The sequence below is a fragment of the Camellia sinensis genome, chromosome 5, assembly GCF_055761805.1.
Source record: "Camellia sinensis isolate YWXY chromosome 5, ASM5576180v1, whole genome shotgun sequence".
Taxonomy (NCBI): domain Eukaryota; kingdom Viridiplantae; phylum Streptophyta; class Magnoliopsida; order Ericales; family Theaceae; genus Camellia; species Camellia sinensis.
The window spans coordinates 97,457,103-97,477,318 of NC_138965.1; the positions used below are offsets into that span (position 1 = coordinate 97,457,103).

Below are 20,216 nucleotides of genomic sequence, written 5' to 3' on the forward strand. Positions count from 1 at the left end.
GTTGTCAAAAATTATTGATAGCATTTTGCCTCCCAAGGCCATATTGTTCATGTTATTCACATTATGTTCAAAGTAATCATGTCTGTCAGAGTTCAGATCCCTCATGGGGGGGGGTCCTGGTCCTCTTGGTCTTGGACCATTCCTAAATGGTTCAAAGTAAACTTCAGACCTATTACCCTCCTGGTAAACACCATCATTCTCATAATTGTTTAACCTTCCATAACCAAAATTTTGAACTTTACCAAACCTAGCATTTTGATTTTCAAAAACTTGATTATGATTTTCATATATGGGGTTATTTCTTGGCCTTACATTTTGACAGTTGATAAATTAAGTATTAAGCAAGTTCTTATTTTCTAACCCCCTTTGGTCTCCATACAAAGGATTAGTAACAACATGAGGCCTAAACTGCCCCCCATATCCAACCTTTGGCCAATTTTCTTGAATTTTAAAGTTTGGAGTTTGAAATACCTCTTGCATTCTTTCCTCAGCAATTAGGTCCCCATAAAAGGACAAGTTCCCTAGGAGATTGTTGTGGCATTCCAACTGGTGGACCTGGATGAACAGCCCCAGCACTAGAAAGCATCTTATGTGCCTTCATTTCCACCTAGCTTGAATGCTCCATTGGTGAACCATTCATCACACTCCTCACTTCACCAAGAAGAATTTGGTTCTCATCAAGTGATTGATTAGCATCCTTCAATTGTGCAATCAGAACCACTACTGGGATTTTTGCATGGCCACTTGTCCAGCCTTGAATACTTGATACTTGGCCACTTGGCTGGCACTTTGGAGCCATTGTCTGGCCTACATACCGAGCATCTCCACCATCGACTAAGACCAAGTCCTGATTTATTTCTTCTTCCTCAAACTCAACATGCCTCTTCTCCAAAAGCTTGTCATTTTGTTTCTTTGCCTTAACCATTGTTCCAAATTAGGGTGTGGTCCCACTAGGTGTGCCAAAAATTGTTAGTAAAAATTTTGCTAGTCCCCAATCGACAGGAGTTGAACAACAATTTAAACCAAACAATTGAACAAGAACAATCAGGCAATTAAGCAATTGATTCAAATCCCTCAGAAGAATGAGGACTTCTCTAGAACAATTGATAGTTACAAAATAAACCAAAAATAATTTCAGAACGAAACTACTAAAGTTCACCAAGTTACAAACTACGAATTACAGAGAAACTACTCCTAAGTTAAGATAAACTACTCCTAAGGCTAAAAGCTAAGTGTCGTTGAGTTATTGATGTCCCTTCTATTTGCCAACTCTTTGGCTTTTATATCTTCCTCCTCTTTTTCTAGCCCATGATTGCATGATCTTTCTCAGCATCCATCATAACTATCACTGTAACTGCCTCCTTGTCTTTCAATCTTCAGACTCTTCCAAATCTTCAACCTTCTCTAACAAACTAACTCTCCACTTTGTTTCCACATGTCCCTCGTCACCTCCCATTGCAAGCATCATCCTTTGCAACTAGCCCACTAAACCACAAAACTAGCCAGTTACTGCTTCAAAATTGCCTCAACCATTTTATGCACATGACCACTCTTTTCATGCCGCCTATCCCTTTGATTGATGAAGGAGTTCTACTTTAACTCCATCATGTGTCATCCTCTGATTGGTTCACCTGTCAACAAGAATGTTACAAAAATGGGTGCAAACAATAATACTAGCTAATTACTGAATTTAAGTTTTGGAAGTGTCATCAAGAAAAGCAGGGACTAAAGTTTCAATCATTGATTCATTTACTAAGGTTGAAATTCATAAAGTTTTTCTTTTTTGGCATCTTCAGCACTGATGGCTGAAGCTCATGCATGCTTTAAAGTAATGAGATGGTGTGGCAAACAATATAAAGTCAGCAACTATTCTCACTGATTGCCTGGTGCTAGTCAAAAGACTTGAGAAAAAGAAAGATTGAGAGTGAGTTGTAAATATATTTTATTAAATATTTATGAATTTTGTAAGTATTTTGACTATGTTTGTATTACTAGGTTGGTTAAAAAAAAAGATTGAAATTCATAACTTTTCACGTGAGAGTGATAGATCTTAGCCAACTAGAAGAGAGAGAGAGGGGTTAGGGAGTAGAAGTCCTACCTCCTCCAAAATTTTATAAAGTTCACTCAAACTTTGTTAAAAAATCTTGCATTAAACAAATATATATATATATATATAGTCTACCTGATTAGTGTCAAATCATATTAAATAATAAAACTTTTGCTAAAAGCAACTAAACTTTGTTACAAAAAATAATTTAGTTACCTATGCAAGTTCCTATATTTTTTTAGGTGAACCACTTGTGAGGCTTTTTGGGTCTATGAATATTGACAACATTCAAACAATTACAAAGGCATTTGGAGAGTGAGTAGCATTAGAAGATCTAAATTGAAACTCGTCTCTTATAAGTTTTTATTAGGTCAATTGATCTAGATTAAGTAACATTTTAATAATTATTTAATCGATCGAAATCCTGGCCCGACCCATCATTTGCCGGGCAGAATCTACCCCATTTCTCCCTCCTGGCCCCGATAATAGAATCAGAATCCTGACTCTACCCCTATTGAGACAACCTCTTGGTGCAATGAAATCAACATCTCACACACACACACACACACAAATTCAAATTCTCTTTTAACTATACAATTTTGATAAAACTATGGTGTAATGAGCATTAAAATTTATTTTGAATGAAATCCATGTTACCCAATGCCCTAATAAGTTGGCAAAGTTGAATATACACCAATCAAATCCACCTTGTGTTGGGTTTAGTTAACCCAAACTACAATTTGCTTAGGTTCAGTCAAGTTGGTGGTATTATTTATGTAATAGTAAAATAAAGGTCACTAACAACATTTTTTTTTTATTATTATACTTTTTACTTAAATTCACATAATAAATATGATATACACATGTAAAATTCACCATAGCTAAAAAATATAATATTACTGTCTAGTATGATCACACCTATTCTATGTGCACAACTTCAAGGTATAAAAAATGAAAAATGCCAAGTAAACAACTTCTATACAAATTTTCCTTTTATAATGATGTAATAGTAATATTATGAGTCTCTTGCTTTCAAAAATTAACTTTGAATTAAAAAATAAAAATAATTCATGAATCTTCCCCATTGAATTACACAAAGTTTTTTTTTTTTTTTTTTAACTAATTACTTGTGAACATAACTGGTTGATCATTTTACCTAGTCCAAAACATTCATGTGAATTTGAGAATTTTGAATTCTTTACTTGAAAAATGTCATTGGGACAATACGAGCTAGATATCATTGCCTATCTTAAACGCAATCCTAACTACACAATCAAGCCTCAAGATTCTCATTCATATAATGCGATTAGAAGAAATACATTTGGACATGAAGCAATTTTGAAAGTAAAGGATCCTAATCCTTCGTATGAGATGCGAATATGGCACCTATGATATGGTTTCACTTCAATGACGTAACACTCCGAGCTAGGTAAGGGCATGAGATTCTCTGTCCTGGATCTTTATCCCCTATCTCTAATGCAATCCCAACTACACAATCATATCTCAAAGTTCACTCATTGAGTTAAACAAGATATGTAACTTTTAGTGACTGTTGGATATGTAAAGTTCATTGTTGGAATGAGCTCACTTCATCTATCTATTTAATGAGCTTCTTTGACCTAATCAAGCTTTTCAATGAAATGATCTTCAACAGTGGGGACATGTTCAGGAATCCTTGAACTAGCTGCATTTACTTTACACAGCATTTCAACGCAAGATTCCTTTATCTTGAGAAAAGTTTTTTGAAAAATGACAACAATCCAATTAGTGTATATCTATCTATACATGAATATCATATTCAAGATTATGTGTAACTGCTGTTATTAATCAAAGGAAATAAGGGTTCTTGTCAAACCTAGGTTCCAAATAAAAGAAATAAGAAGTTAATATTCAACACAATTCATTATAAGATCAGCAAAGACAGGCTTCCATGCAAAAAGCTCAAGATTGATGGACGTGAGATCGTAGTTACATTTGCAAACAAAAGGGTCATTACGCAAAGTAATGTCCTCAGAAACAAGAGGGACAAATTGGTCATCCAATTATCTCAGCTTGAGGACCTCTCTAGAAAGAGTCTTGATGAAATTTTGACAAAATTGTTTTACAAAAATGTTACAGTAAAGACTTGTTCTCACATTATGCAACAAGTGTTGCGATCTATTTTACGTGCCATAGGCCAGTGCTCGAGTAATCTCTAAATCAACGTTTCCTAATGATCCGTCTTAGTTGCCAAATCCAAGAATACATCATTCCTAATGCACAATATATAGATATCATCATGAGAGGAACGAAGGGAAGCCTATTACCAAGAACGATGGGATGCAGAAACTGTCCCCATATCTCAACAACCAAAAGGCCCAGCAGATAACTTTTCTCTATCCATCCTATTATAAACCCTCCATTCTGGGTGACAATGTTGGAACTTCCCTTCCAACCCGATTTATCACCTTTTTTCTGCCTGGGTACTCTTGCTTTCACTGTAGATATCGAGGAGAACCGGGAGGAATATCCAAACCACATGAGAATGGCATGTAGAAGCAGCAACAGCACTTTTATTGGGTACTCTTGGGCTTGAAATAGAAGAGGGAAAAGAGAGTAACAAGACACTGCATAACAAATAGGACTCTGTATTAGCTGTGGAAATGGAAGGAAAAACATCAATTGGTAGTTATCTAGTATTCACTATTACCACCAAATAAAAGATAGACTAACACAAATGAAAATTTACTGATCTGAATCCTATAATCAAGCACTGCAGTGTTGAAGTGCACATGCTTAATGTTCCTAAAATTTTCCACAAATGGCACCTGTATAATTTGCTGATATTTTGACAACCTATGAAGCGCGTACACTTCAAAATAGGCGCCGTAGCAGTGCTAGATACAGGGGGACATGCGTGTTCAAAATTCAAATATGGATAATCTATTAATTTGTTCAAATTTAGTGGTTTATATATATATATATTGAATTAATGTTAGTTTTTATTAATTTTGATTATTTAGTAACATAATATTAATCTACATAACAAATATATATAATAAAAATAATAATAATTTGACATGTCCATGTCCCAATTTTTTTGAAATCACTGTATCCCGTATCCGTATCTGTGTTTGTGTCCGTGCTTCATAATTTTGACAACTTATTAAAGAAGAAGCGTAAGTGCAGGCATGCACACAAAAGAATAAAGAATGCAAAACAAAATCCATTATGTCACTTCAAATATATATATATATATATATTTTATAAATATTGCATCACTACAATTTTTATTTTATATATATATATATATAATAATAATAAAAAGAACTGTCTAAGATCCTGTATCCTGCATCAAATTCATGAGTTCCATTTTGCCATCATTTCTATACACTATATATTGTGCATAAACTCAAATGTAATTTAACTCAGCTCAATACATCTAAATAAAGAATTATCATGAATATTTAATTTCACACAATACCCTTTTATTCAGCATTCCATTTGATGAGCATTACAATGATTACTCATTTGAGGGCTTCTTATAGAAAAACAAGATCATGTCATCCATTCTTGCCCCCCTCATTGGGAAAAATGTATTTGACAAAACAGCCTATCACAAGATCGACAATTTTCACAATTCTCATCCATAAGGTTTGACTATATAATTTATAAGATAACCAACCTGAGAAACTTTATTTGTTTTCCAGGCTTTAGGACTGGCAATGTGAAAAGAAAACATGTAAATAAAGAAGATAGCATGTAGCAAAAGATCAGGCAATAGACACAAAAATTTAACAGGAAATAGGATGGAATTGATAGAGAAGATAGGAAGAAAAAACCTACCATGCAAGAAAGAATGCGATCCAATAAGAAAGAAGAAATTGTGAGAGCATGGGGGTAGAGGGTTGGGTAAGAAGACAAATTCATAATTACATGACAAAATTGTGAAGTTAATTACTACTTTTTCTTTGTTTCTGTAAGTAATGATGTACCTTAAATAATAATAATAACGCCAGTTTCTATTACTGACAATTAAAACAGAATTCAGTCTCTAATTTGTTAGGAACGTGAATAAATAAAATAAGGGCTAATTACACAAACATCCTCTCAAGGATTTGATACACTACTTTATACACAGACCTCCCTTCTATTAAGGTAGCATTTGGTTTACTTTTCAAATCCTGATTTTGTTTTTAAAACATGATTTGGATGAAACATGTTAACTAAACATATTTTTAAAATACAACTCAAAATTACTTTCAAAACTATAGTCAAATAGTCACTACCAAAAAGTCAACTCTTCTCTCTACTTTTTTGCACGTCTTTTCCTAAAAAAACTAAAAGGCCAACTAAAATAGCTAGTTCCCAAAACAACCCTTAGTCTAATACATGGTTTAATGGGAAAAATCAAGTAAATGATTGACCAAGGAAAAACACAAAGTTAATGATCAAGTGAGAAGGTCGATAACTTAAGCTAAAAATATCGTTTTCACTTTCGATGACGATGAGGACAAATTTCTTTCTCTATAGTGAAATTTTGTATTTCCTTAAAAGAGAGAAATATTTACACTTTTAAATTTATTTTTTTATTTTTTTTACTATTTTAAAATATTTTATTTATTTATTAAATATGAAAATACAAAATTTGAAATGCTTACATCTCAACCCCTTGAGACTTATACCTTGCCTCATGAGAGGTAAAATGTCTCGCTTTACATATTCACCTTTAAAAACTTTGATGTGTATTGAATTACATCCTTAGTTCTCTAACCCCTCTTGTACCTCCCAATCATGCAATATTAATCAAATCAGAGCGCTAACAAAATTCCACAAGTTTTGAGTTCCAATCACAACCAAATTTAATTGGGACACTCAATTGTAGCCTAATAAATATTGGAAAACTAAAAACAAGAAAAGAACAGGATCTGACAAGATTAATGGTGTACCTTGCAAGGGCTTGGGACTTACTGTATGAATCTTTTTCAGTGTCTTCTTTTTGTGGCAAGTTTTCACATGTGATATTTAAAGCTGAATTTATAAGCTTTTTGAAGAGATAACACAGAGCAGTAAGAACTATACCTATTGACAACAGGAAATAATGCCTGGCATCCTCCATGCTCTGAATTGCAACAATAGCAAGGGGAATCACGAAGTGGAGAGATGCCTTCTCATGAACATGCCAGCCAAACAAAAAGCCACACGTGTAAGCATATGCAACCCATCTAGTGATCATCTTGGGCTGAGGATTCTTCCAAGCCTTAATAAGACATGGAAACAAGGCAAGCACGACCAAGACAAAAGTAACCAAGGGAGTGACCTGGAATCTCATCATTAATTCAAGTAGATGATTAGTTCTTGCACAAGTTTGGCGACAAGAACATAGAATTATAGAATTATATTTTATCAAACAATTATGAAGCCAACTCATATTCCACCAACTCATCATAAAGAATGTAAATAGTGTTTGTAATCATTTTTAATATGCCCATAAAATCATAATGGCTACAAACTCAAGAACTGGATAGGCAATTCTTCCGCTGCTCTTCTTGATAGAGCAGATAGAGGTTACAAACAATCTAACGTTTGTAACAAATCACATGAAGGACAGAATTACCAATTGAACAGTCAACATTACGAGGATGGAAAATAGTGTACACACATCAATTGACAAAATATACACTGAACACATTATATACTTGTTGAATAAAAATTACCCTGGGTAGAACAGCAAAAGGAGAGGAATCCCCGACTAGTCCACCAGTAAATGAAGCTGTTGGTGCTTGGATGCTGAATCCCAGTTTCGCAAGCATGAAAGCAAGCCCTTTATCGATAAGTATATAAAACACCCAGAAATTTGGAGCCCAATAGGCATGGCAGAGCCCCCTACCAAATGGAAACATGCGGCGGAAAACTTGCTGGATCTGCAATGCACTATAGTACGGTAAATGCACAATTTAAAACATAAATGATTATTAGGTCAGCCTGCAGAAAAAAAACAATTGTGCATGTAATCAAAAGAAACTGAGGGAGAAATTGTGATCAAAATTCAATGACATTTGTAAGGCACAATACATATTGCTGGCAATATTTCTCTAAACTATATCACCAAATAATGCCAAAGGCAATATGTTCTCTAATGCGTCTTTGCCCTTGAGCCTTGTTAACATTCAAACTTTTATGTTTCAATCACACATATACTTGGAGGGCTGATATTTAAACTTCCAAGTAGGCTCATAAAAGCACACCTTTGACCAATTTGACTTGATGAAGAGATAAAGCAATGTCCCATTTTCTGTAGGTTATATTAATTCAATTATGAGACTTGATTGCATCATATTCACCATTTCTTTTTATTAATTTTTTATAAATTTTAATTTTGGCAATTCGCGTATTTAAATCTTGATGCAGGCCACTTAGTTGTTGGATTCATAGTTGTCAAATCGGGATTCGTATCGTGAATCAAAATGATCTCATACCAAATCGCGAATCGAATCGAATCGTGAATCGTAAAGATTCAATCACTTTTTCTAAATCACTTAAAAACATATATCTACACATTTAGATGTTAAATGTATCTTATGAATATAAAATATTTAAACTTAAATCAACAAAAATGTTATTTTGAATGATAATCACGTAATTTAATAGGTAAGAAGTTAACAAAGGTTCCTATGTAAAATCATCATCTTACCTTTTCTTTTTCTTTTTTTTTTTAGATTTTTTTATCAACCATTCTTAATAAAGGTAATAACCAAATAGAAACTATTAATTTCTAAAGTAACAATAGTTAACAACGATATTGATATTTGGACAATAAGCATATATACTTTTCTAAGTAAGAGTGAGCAAATAATAAGAAAGAATTATTTAGAATATTTTATTTTAAAACCTAAAATATTTTAACAGGTATAACTGACCTCACACATGTAGTATTCAATTTAATAAAATAGTAATAGATAATTCATAGTGTAACTCTAATCTTAAACATCTTTAGAAGATATATTACAATTTTTTGAAGGGGACAAAAATGAGAAGAAAGGTTAAAAATATGTTAGGTTTGACTGAATCTGATTGGATCCTATAAAAACTCCATGATCACTAAAATAATAACAAATCATATATATATGTTGGTTATTTTGGTAATAAATACTATTAGAAGTTGTATTATGTCATTTTCACTAAAAAAATGGAAAAAATGAGTCGAAAATATTTCGAACACAATAATTTCAAAAATTGCATGAATCGTAAAAAGTGAATCGAATCGTGAATTGATTGTGAATCGTGCGATTCACTAGAGATTCATTTCCAAAATAGATTCACTCATAGATTCGTATCAATTTTGCAAAAATTGCGTATCGAATCGTGAATCGAATCGCGAATCGTAAGATTCTGATAACAGAGGTTGGATTATGCAAGACTTAATTTCCATTTCTCTATAGAAAATTTTCGTTGCCGAAGAATAAACGCAAATTGATACTATGCAAGTTTGTCCACATATTCGCAAGATAAAGAGAATCAAATGGGCCTAATTGCATAGAGTACGAAAGACTACCTACAAAGTTTGGGAGACAAGTTCCAAGGGAAATCTATACACGGTAAAATAAGGAAGAATGATAGGCCATCGACTAGAAGTGAAGCTGCCACGGGCCAAGCAAAGGGGCTGAACTCAGGAGCAGTGGGCTGGACTGGATGATGGGCCAGAGGAGTGGAAAACAGATAAATTAAAGCTAATTTAATTGGTGCGGGATTAGCGGAAGAAGTTGAGGTTGTTAAGCGGGATTAGTGGAAGTTGTTAGGGTTGAGAGAAATTGTATAAAGAGGGAGAGGAGGAGAGAGGAAGGTATGATTTTGGTAATGAAGTAAATTGGAATCTAACATTTCCCAGAGCTGTAACTCAGTTTCAATCAATACAATATTCCATTTCTCTCTCATTTTCAGTTTCAATCTTTTCTTCAAATTCCCATTGTCACCACCCACCTTATCACTGGTATCAGAGCCAACAGTTCCTCGGCCGAAATTTACGATGACAGAGACTCGCGCACAGGAACAGGAGAAGATGAAGGAAACAATTCGCTAGTTGCATGAGAGCGACGAACGTTTGGTTTGCCAACAGCATGAGAGTGAAGCACGAACGCAACTTGCTCTCAACCAGCTCAAGGAGATGATCATGGCCCTTTCCCTTCGCTACGATAAAAAACAATCACCGACAGAAGAATTGGGCGGAGATTCCACTTCACCCCACAACTCCGGCTCCGTTCAAACTCATTACACCAAAATCGATTTTCCCAAATTCTCAAGTGAGGATCCTACTAGTTGGATCTATAAGTGTGAGTGTTTCTTTGAATTTAATCAGATTGATGAAGGTAGTAAAGTAAAACTAGTTGTGATGCATCTCACTGACAAAGTGATACAGTGGTACCAATGGTTTGAACGAACCCAGAAAATGCTCACCTAGGCTGAATTCTCTCACAAGCTTCAACTGCGTTTTGGGCCCAACGTTTTTGAGGACCCTATGGGAGAATTGATCAAGTTGAGGCAGCTCACGTTTGTTAAGTTGTACCGGGAGCGATTTGAAGAGTTAGCCAACATAACCAAAGGGTTAACAGAAGAGTTCTTTGTAAGTTGTTTTGTCAATGGGTTGTAGGATGAGATCAAAGCTAGAGTCCAGATGTTCCAACCTACCACTATTTCCCATGCCATAGGTTTGGTAAGGTTACAGGAAGAAAGCATTGAAGCCCTTAGTAGACGAAACAAAATTCCCCAAAGATCATCCAACAGCAATTGGTCTTTTCCTTCCCCAACTATTACCAAAACCCTTTTTCTTTAGTGGACCTAAACCTGATACCAAAACCCCACCCCCAGTAAACATTGACTCCAAATACCAACCAACCACTTTTCTTACAACTCAAGCTTAACCAGAACCATCCATTTCCCATCAAACGACTAACTTCCAAGGAAATGGAGGCCAGAAGAGAGAAACGGCTTTGCTACAATTGTGACGAAAAGTATGTCAGGGGACACAAGTGCCAACGGAAACAATTGTATTTATATTTACTGCTTGGGAAAGACGAGGAACCAGATTCTCCTGCATAAGACTTACAAGAGGATGGAGACTCTCAATTGAGTGATGAAATGCAAATTTTAGTGCATGCTCTATCAAGCAACCTATCCTTTAGGACAATGTGAGTACTTGGGAAGGTCAAGGGAAGGCCAATCACTATCTTAATAGACTCTAGCAATACCCACAACTTTGTGGAGCCAAGTGTTGCCAAGAGTTCTGGACAATCAGCGGAACCCACCACAGGCCTGCCAGTCACAGTGGCTGATGGGACCAAATTATGTAGTAAGGGACTGTGCAAGGCCTTCACATGGGAAATGCAGGGAGCCACCTTCACCACAGAGGTGCGTATCCTGGCTATTGGAGGGGGTGACATGGTGCTTGGGGTGCAGTAGTTGTCCACTTTGGGACCAATACTATGGGATTTTAAGAACCTCCAAATGCAGTTCCACTTGGATGGATAGGCCATCCTTCTCAAGGCAGACACTAGTTGCAAAGTGGAACAAATGTCCAGCAAGCAAGTGAGCAAGGCTTTGCAGCAAACCAACCAAAGGCTACCTGGTCCAGTTGTACAGTATCACAGCTGCGTATGTAGAACAAGTATCCACTGATATTACTACCATTTTACAGGATTTTAATGATGTATTTGTGGAGCCTAGTACCCTCCCCCTTCAACGAATGATTGACCACAGAATTCTCCTAAAACAAGGAAGTGAACCCGTGCAAGTGAGGCCATATAGGTATCCATACATACAGAAGAATGAAATTGAAAAAATAGTCAAGAAGATGCCGGATGCTGGAATCATTAGGCCAAGCACGAGTCCTTTTTCCTTCCCTGTGCTATTGGTGAAAAAGAAGGATCACACCTAGAGAATGTGTGTTGATTACAGGGAATTGAACAAGTTGACGATTAAGGACAAATTTCCCATCCCTATAATTGATGAACTATTTGATGAATTGCATGGTGCCAAAGTGTTAACAAAGCTTGATTTAAGAGCTGGATACCATCAAATCCGAGTGAATCCTGAAGACATCTTCAAAACTGCTTTCAGAACTCACGAGGACCATTACAAATTTTTGGTTATGCCTTTTGCGCTGACCAATGCACCCTCCACTTTTCAAAGCCTAATGAACTCAGCTTTTAAACCCTATCTCAGGAGGTTTGTACTGGTTTTCCTTGATGACATCTTGATATATGGTAAAACTTGGGCTAACCACCTTCACTACTTGCAAACCACTTTACAATTATGGAGGGCCAACAAGCTTTATGTCAAGAAGTCTAAGTGTGCCTTTGGACAACAATCTTTGGAGTATTTAGGGCATATCATTTATGGACAGGGTGTGGTAGTAGACCCAGTGGCCTAGACCAACAACATCCATCAAGGCATTGCGGGGATTTTTGGGGTTAACCGGTTATTACGGAAGATTTGTGCAGAATTATGGGAAAATTTGTGCACCACTTACCACTCTATTGAAGAAGGACTCCTTTGGATGGACTGAGCAAGCAAAAAATGCTTTCAACACCTTAAAAGCAACTATGGCCTCCACACCTATGTTAGCTTTACTCAACTATGATAAGGACTTCATTTTGGAGTGTGATGCATCTGGCAAAGGAATAGGGGCAGTACACATGCAAGAGGGGCATCCCATAGCTTATATATTAGCAAGGCATTGGCACCCAAACATTTGGGGCTATCAACCTATGAGAAAGAGTTATTGGCAGTAGTATATGCTGTCCACAAGTGGGGACATTACCTTTTGAGACAACATTTCACCATCAAGGCTGACCATATCAGTCTTAAGTACCTACTAGACCAAAAGATTTCCACTACTATGCAACAAAAGTGGCTCACAAACTTGTTTGGTTATGACTATGACATTGTTTTCAAGGCTGGGCAAGAGAACAGAGCTACAGATGCTTTATCCAAACAGGGCATGGAGCAAGTTTGCACCATCTCAGCTCTCTTAGTTGTCCAAACTGAGTGGCTCAATTCTCTCAAACGGGAATGGCATACTGACCCAACCCTCAAAACACTCATTGAGGGCTTAACCAATGACCTAACCGCACACCCAGGCTTTTCTTGGACACATGGGCTATTGACCAACAAAGGAAGACTAGTAGTGGGATCAACTGCACAGCTCAGGGAATTGCTTATGTAGGAGATACATACTACCCCTTTTGGAGGACATTCTGGTACCAAAAAAACTTATCACCGAACAAGAAGATCCTTCTAGTGGAAGGGCATGAGGAGGGACATATATGCTTTTGTGGCTCAATGTGATATTTGTCAGAGGAACAAAACTAAGACAGTAGCTTCCCCAGGCCTACTGTAGCCATTGCCAATCCCAGAAGGCATTTGGTCTGATATATCTATGAACTTTGTGAAAAGACTCCCCAATTCCCATAGCAAGACTGTCATATACTTGTGGTAGTGGACAGATTGTCCAAATACACCCATTTCATTGCCCTATCCCATCCTTATATAGCTGTGGAAGTAGCCCAAGCATTCTTGGATACCATCTACAACTGCATGGCATGCCTAAATCTATAGTTTCGGATAGGGATCCCATCTTCACCAAAAACCTTTGGAGGGAACTTTTTCAGTTACAAGGAACAAGACTGAACCTCAGCACCTCTTACCACCCTCAAACTAATGGCCAAACAGAGGTGGTCCATAGGTGTCTTGAGGTTTACCTAAGGTGCATGACAGGAGATAGGCCCAAGGCATGGGCTCAATGGCTGCCCTCGGCTGAGTGGTGGTTCAATACCAACTACCACACTGCCACCAAGTTGACACCATACCAGGTGGTGTATGGCCAAATGCCACCTTCCCACATCCACTATATCCCAGCGGCATCCAATGTGGCTGCAGTTGACTAGTGGGGTAGGGATAGGGAAGCAACTCTAAAGCTACTCAAGGAACACCTAGTCCAAACCCAAAATCACGTGACAGGCAAATCAACATCAAATTGAAAGACAATTTGAGGTGGGAGATTGGGTATTCCTAAGATTGCAACCCTACAAGCAAAGTATACTACAATGCTGGTTTAACATCAAATTGTCCCTAAGATTTTAGGGCCATTTCAGGTGTTGAAAAGGGTCGGTCAGGTAGCTTACCAATTGGACCTACCCCCACACTCTAAATTGCACCCAATTTTCCATGTGTCCTTACTCAAGAAGTTGGGAGCCCACACCACACCACAAGCCACACTTCCACCAGTAGGGACTAATGGTGTCATTGAACCTGAACCCATAGCAGTCTTGGACATGCGTTTGATCAAGTATAAAGGTAGGCCAGCAACTCAATTATTGGTACAATGGTCTAATTCATACCCAGAGGATGCAACTTGGGAGCTGTACCAAGATCTCCAAGCCAAATTTCCAACTTTCCAACCTTGGGGACAAGGCTCCTTTCAAGGGGGAGGGAATGATAGGCCATCAACTAGAAGTGAAGCTGCCATGGGCCAAGCAAAGGGGCTGAACTCAGGAACAGTGGACTGGACTGGATGATGGGCTAGAGGGTGGGCCAGAGGAGTGGATAACAGATAAATTAAAGCTAATTTAATTGGTGCGGGATTAGCAGAAGAAGTTGAGGTTGTTGAGCGGGATTAGTGGAAATTGTTAGGATTGTTGAGAGAAATTGTATAAAGAGGGAGAGAAGGAGAGAGGAAGGTATGATTTTGGTAATAAAGTAAATTTGGATCTAACGTTTCCCAGAGCTGTAACTCAGTTTCAATGAATGCAATTTTCCATTTCTCTCTCATTTTCAGTTTCAATCTTTTCTTCAAATTCCCATTTTCACCACCCACCTTATCATCTACTCTACAACTCTATCCAACAGATTGTGCAAAGTAATCCAAATAGCCTACATCAATTTTTAACCCAATGACAGCAAGTTCTGTTTGAGCAAACGATCAACCCAAGTTTAAACAACTAGTTACATTCAGGTGGCATACTTTCATTTAGTTCCTCAATGTAGCATCAAATAAAGAAACCATTCTCATAAATGACATCATCATATCAAAATTCATACTAAAACACAGAAATATTACCTGGCCATAATACACAAATGGCCCATATGCCGCCACAAAAACCGCCACAACCACCGTCCCCATCATCACCAACCGCCCAAACCCCTTCACCAACCCACCCCGACAATAATGCCGCAACAAATACACGAAATAAACCGGAGCAGCCACAGCAAACAAGTGCTTAAAACACAACAAAACAGCGAAAACAAACCCACCCATCAAGTCCTTCCCATCCTCCAACCACGAAAGCGATAACAACAACAAACCCAAAAGAAACCCATTATACTGAAAATGCATGTGATCAACGATAAACAACCCTGGCGACCAAACAACCAAAACCCAGATCAAAACTCGCTCTCTCAACCCCAATTTCCGCGTCAATCGATAAACCCCATAGATTAGAACAGTGTCGAAGACAATCACGGTGAGTCTGTGGAAGACGATGAGGGAATTGGAGGAGTAATTGAGGCCATTGTGGAGGTGGACGATTGTGGGGTCGAAGAAGGGGGGAAAGAGGGAGAGAAAGCGCTCGAAGTAGGCGAAGAAGGGAGGGTAGTCGAGAGTCCATGGACTGGTCTCGTCGGAGTACCAGAGGGAGAGAGGGAGGGAGTGAGTGAGGGCGAGCCAGTGGCGGTGGACCTCGAAGTCGGTGCTGCGGTAGGTGGGGACGAGGAGGAGCTTGATGGAGGTGGCGATGAGGAAGAACCAGGCGAGGTCGGCAATGGGGTTGGAAGGGTTTGTGATCTGGTTTTTTGGGGTCTTCGGGTCTGTCATGGTTTGGCAGCCGGGTGAGAGTCAGGGTGGCCCGAAGGCGGTTTAATGGTTATGGTGTTTGAGCTGGTCCAGTGTCCTGTTGCCATGTCAACCCAGGAAAAATGTTGAGAGAGAACGGAGTTATTTGTTTTCACATAGAATAGAACGAATGGATAGCAGGAGAATTTATAGGGAGGGGATTGTTAGTGAGAGGATTAAATAAAATTATGATTTTTTTTTATGATAGTTGTTAGTATAAGAATTGTTAAATTATTTTTATATAAAATAATAAAAAAATATAAAAAAATTAAACATTAATGTTTTTAAAAAAATACCTAGGCCCCGTTTGTTTTGGGCTATGGGGAGGGTATTGGGACTAGTAATACCAAGGTATTGCTAAAGCCCCTGTTTGTTTGCAGAGAAAGCCTTGGGACTATTAGTCCCTTGGTATTGCTAATACCCTTGGAAGGGGGATTGGTAAGAAGGAGGTAGAGATGGTATTAGAAAATAATGAGGAGATTAGAAATTTTTTTATTTTTTATATATTGGGAATTTTTTTTAAAATATAATGTTTAATTTTTTATATTTTTTTATTTGTTTTATTATTTTATATAAAAATAATTTAACAATTCCTCATTATTAATCCCCTCACTATCAATCCCCTCACTATTAATCCCCTCACTATCAATCCTCTCACTAACAATCCCCTCACTATTAATCCCCTCATTATCAATCCCCTCCATTCTATCTCCCAAAACAAACGGGGCCCTAACATGTAAAAAAAATTTAAAAAATAAAAATAAAGTAAAAAATTTTCAAAAAAAAATAAAACAAATAAAATAATAATTTTTACTTAACAAAAAATACAAAAAAATTAAACATTAATGTTCAAAAAAAATGTCCAACATGTAAAAAATAAAATAAAATAATTTCTAGTTTACCGGACTATTTTTCTAATACTAAGTAATGGAGGTCCATCTGAATTCCCTTGGGGAGGCCTATCCTAATCCGGAGCTCACTATCAATCCTCTCTCCATCTCTTAAAACAAACACAATATTAGTAGGTCTCACCTCACTACCAATCTCAATCCCCCCTCTAACTCTCTAAACAAACGGGGCCTTAAATTATTGAAAAATATTATTTGATTCTTAAGTTATAAAAATAAAAATATATAAATAAATTATTAAGAATTATTACTTCACCTCTTAAATTATAAAAACATACAATGAGCTTCTTAAATTATTGGCGTATTTCATTTTGACCCATTTTATTAAGGAGTCCAATGGTGCGTTTTTATAGTTCAGAATGTCTATTTATAAGTTTTTATAATTTAGGGGGTCAAAGTGATATTCTTCAGTAACTTAGGAGATTTCTATGTAAATAAGGTTAAATTAATTTAGTATTTAAAATTGAATGTATTAAGTGATAATTAATTGAGTTTGTTACAATTAATATCACTTAAAAAATTAAGTGCCTCTTAGAATTTATGTTAAAAATTCAAAAGTTTGAGTGATATGAAAGTTATTATACGGGAAAGAAATAAACATTCTCGTATAATCCTGTTGATCAAGTCTGCGCTCCTCCGTACGTTGTCGCTTTACTCCCTGAAAACACAAACGTGAGCTAGCCGGCGAGTGTGTGTCGGATACCTCTTCGATACCTAAGTCAGCAAAAATAGACAAATAGACAAAGCTCTGTGTATTCGAGAATCAAAGTTGTGTTACCTCTCCATAGGTGATGTTATGAGCTTTTATAGGTTTCGCGTGGCACAATCCTAGTAGGACTTTTACTCATCCATGTAGAGTCCTCCTAGGAGTCATACTCCAGAAAGACAATGCTTATCCTTCAACACCCCCTCGCTGCTTAAACCAAGTGAGATGGTTTTACCATGGTCGGATTCCAATATGACCGAGGTAAGCATGGCTATGCTAAGCCGCAGACTAGACCGAACTATAGCTAGTTTGGTTCTTTCTTTCACTGCTCTTACCTCGGTTTCTTATGTACAAACCATGGTGTGATCAGATCGAGCTAACAAACAACAAGGTTCTGACCGAGATAACCACGATAAGCCATGACCGGGCTAACTTTGAGTACGGTGACCGGGCTATATGCAAAGCTTCTCTAGACCGGATTAACTTCACGGTTCTTTCGGACCGGGATAACAATAAGGCTTACTAGGACCAGGCTAACTATAAGCCCCCTTTCATCCAACCCTTCTTACTGTGGTCCAAAGAACAACCCATTTACCCAGCTTGGCCCATTTACCCATCTCGGCCAAATTTAGGTATAACTTACCCTCTCAGTTATTTAATTCTAACTGAATTTATAAATACTAAACATAAGTATCAACATAAATTATTATAAACTCACTATTACCATCACCGCCATCACCACCATTTCGAACCCATCTTGATGATCAAACTGTTCAATGTATAAAGCTCATCAAGTATATTATTCTTACAAAAAATCATGTTGATCAGACATCAACAGCTACTTGATCCTATTGCATTTGTTTCAATAGCAATTAAGATTTTACAAATAAATCACTGACACACATGCAATATGATTAAGTGACTATCGATATCTGATCAATGTAGTTTTTAGCAAATATAATGTAATCGATGAGCCCTATATATTGAACAATTTGGATCATCAATATGGAACCGAAGTCAGACCCACTAAGGCCCAATAGGACTGTCTAGTTCGTTTGCAAACTTACCTTTAAAAAAAATGAATAAGTTTTTCTCCAATCCACAATCTGATTGGAGGAAGTTTTTTTGGACCATGTTGGGCCTGGATCCAAGCTTATATCGATAATATAAGTCGTTCAATATGTAAAACTTATTGAGTATACTATTCTTGCAAAAAAGAAAAATTACGTTGATCAAGTATCGATAATTATTTGATCATATCACATTTGTGTCAACGACAAGTATAATTTTCAAAATAAATTGTTGATAGAAATTTGATCTGATCGAGTGACTATCGATATCTGATTCATTTTTATTTATTTTATTTTTTGTAAAAATGATATACTTGACATACTTTACACATTGAATAGTTAGACCATCAGTATGTGCCTGGATTAGGGCCCACAATGGTCCAACAGCACTAGTCCAATTGCAAACTAGAGAGGGCATGTCTCTAAAAAAAATTGGGTAGATTGCACTTACCTCCTAAGATTTTGAGAAAATATTATTAGTCCTATATTTTTTATATAATTATACTAGGCTCTTTTCAAATTTTAATTTACATTACACTTATGTCATTTTTTTTTATTAATAATTTGTGAATCATATAGATAAAAATGTGATGTTGTCATCTCGAATATGCTAGAAAATATGTTTATTTTTATTTATTTTAGTATTTACTCATCATTTCATTATCTTTGATCGCTTCATTTCAATATAACTATGTCAAATCTATAGGGTCTAATTACATTTTTTTGAAACCTCAAAGGAGGTAAGTGTAATTTACCTAAAAAAATTAGGAGAAATTACAAAATAAATAAATAAATTAGGATTTGACTCTTTTAACGAAATAAACTCTTAATTTTTAATTTTGTCAATTTAAATCCTAAACTTTTGATTTGCACTTGTTCGTCAGAGTGCTAATTCCGACACCACCGACCAGAGTTTTATTTATAGCGATTCCGGCTTTGACCCGTCACTTGTTGTATTCCAAACCCGGGTTTAATGCTTTCATATTACTGTTTTCCTCTTGTTCCCCTTGTATCTCTTTAGAATTGGCTTTCAGATTGTAGTTGTATGTTTGGAACAAGTTGGTTGCTTGGTTTTCAAAACTTGTGTTGCCCAGATTTTTGACCCTTCGCTCGAGCGGCTTTTATTGCGCTCAAGCAGGATATGCAAACTCTTAGTACTTTGCACGTTTGCAAAAGTACTAAAGGGATGTTTTTCACGCTCGAGCAATGTTTTCTACGCTTGAGCGACCTTTATTGCGCTCGAGCGGGTTGTCTATTGTCTGCATAAATACTGGATGTGTGTATTCTGCGCTCGAGCGGGCCATTTCTTGCACTCGAGCGGAACAAATTATTGTGTTTGACGCTCGAGCGTCAACTTATCCGCTCGAGCAGACTATGTATATATCAGATCGTGAAAATGACTTTTTACAACACTTTTTCAAATCTATTTACTTCAAAACCTTGAGGTGAGACCTTCTCTCTCTAAAACACTCTCTCTCTCTCTCTACATTCTCATCTAGCTCTAGTGATTTCCTCACCCTAATCCCTTTGTTAAAGAGATAAACCATCTCAAGATCTACATTTTGAACCGAATAAAGTTGGGTTTGAGTGTCTTTGGAGTTCCACCTTTGCTTTGCTCATC

At 36.7% G+C, this 20,216-nt stretch overlaps 1 protein-coding gene across 1 annotated transcript; it reads right to left on the reverse strand.

Moving 5' to 3' along the window:
• Positions 1-4,077: 4,077 nt before the first annotated feature.
• On the reverse strand, positions 4,078-16,043 carry LOC114270480 (ALG6, ALG8 glycosyltransferase family). The gene is made up of 4 exons (XM_082869344.1): positions 15,141-16,043; positions 7,744-7,950; positions 7,109-7,346; positions 4,078-4,653 (listed from the first exon to the last, which is right to left on the reverse strand). The coding sequence occupies exons 1-4, from the start codon at positions 15,891-15,893 to the stop codon at positions 4,247-4,249; spliced, it is 1,605 nt and encodes a 534-aa protein (XP_082725470.1). The 5' UTR covers positions 15,894-16,043; the 3' UTR covers positions 4,078-4,246.
• Positions 16,044-20,216: the final 4,173 nt, after the last annotated feature.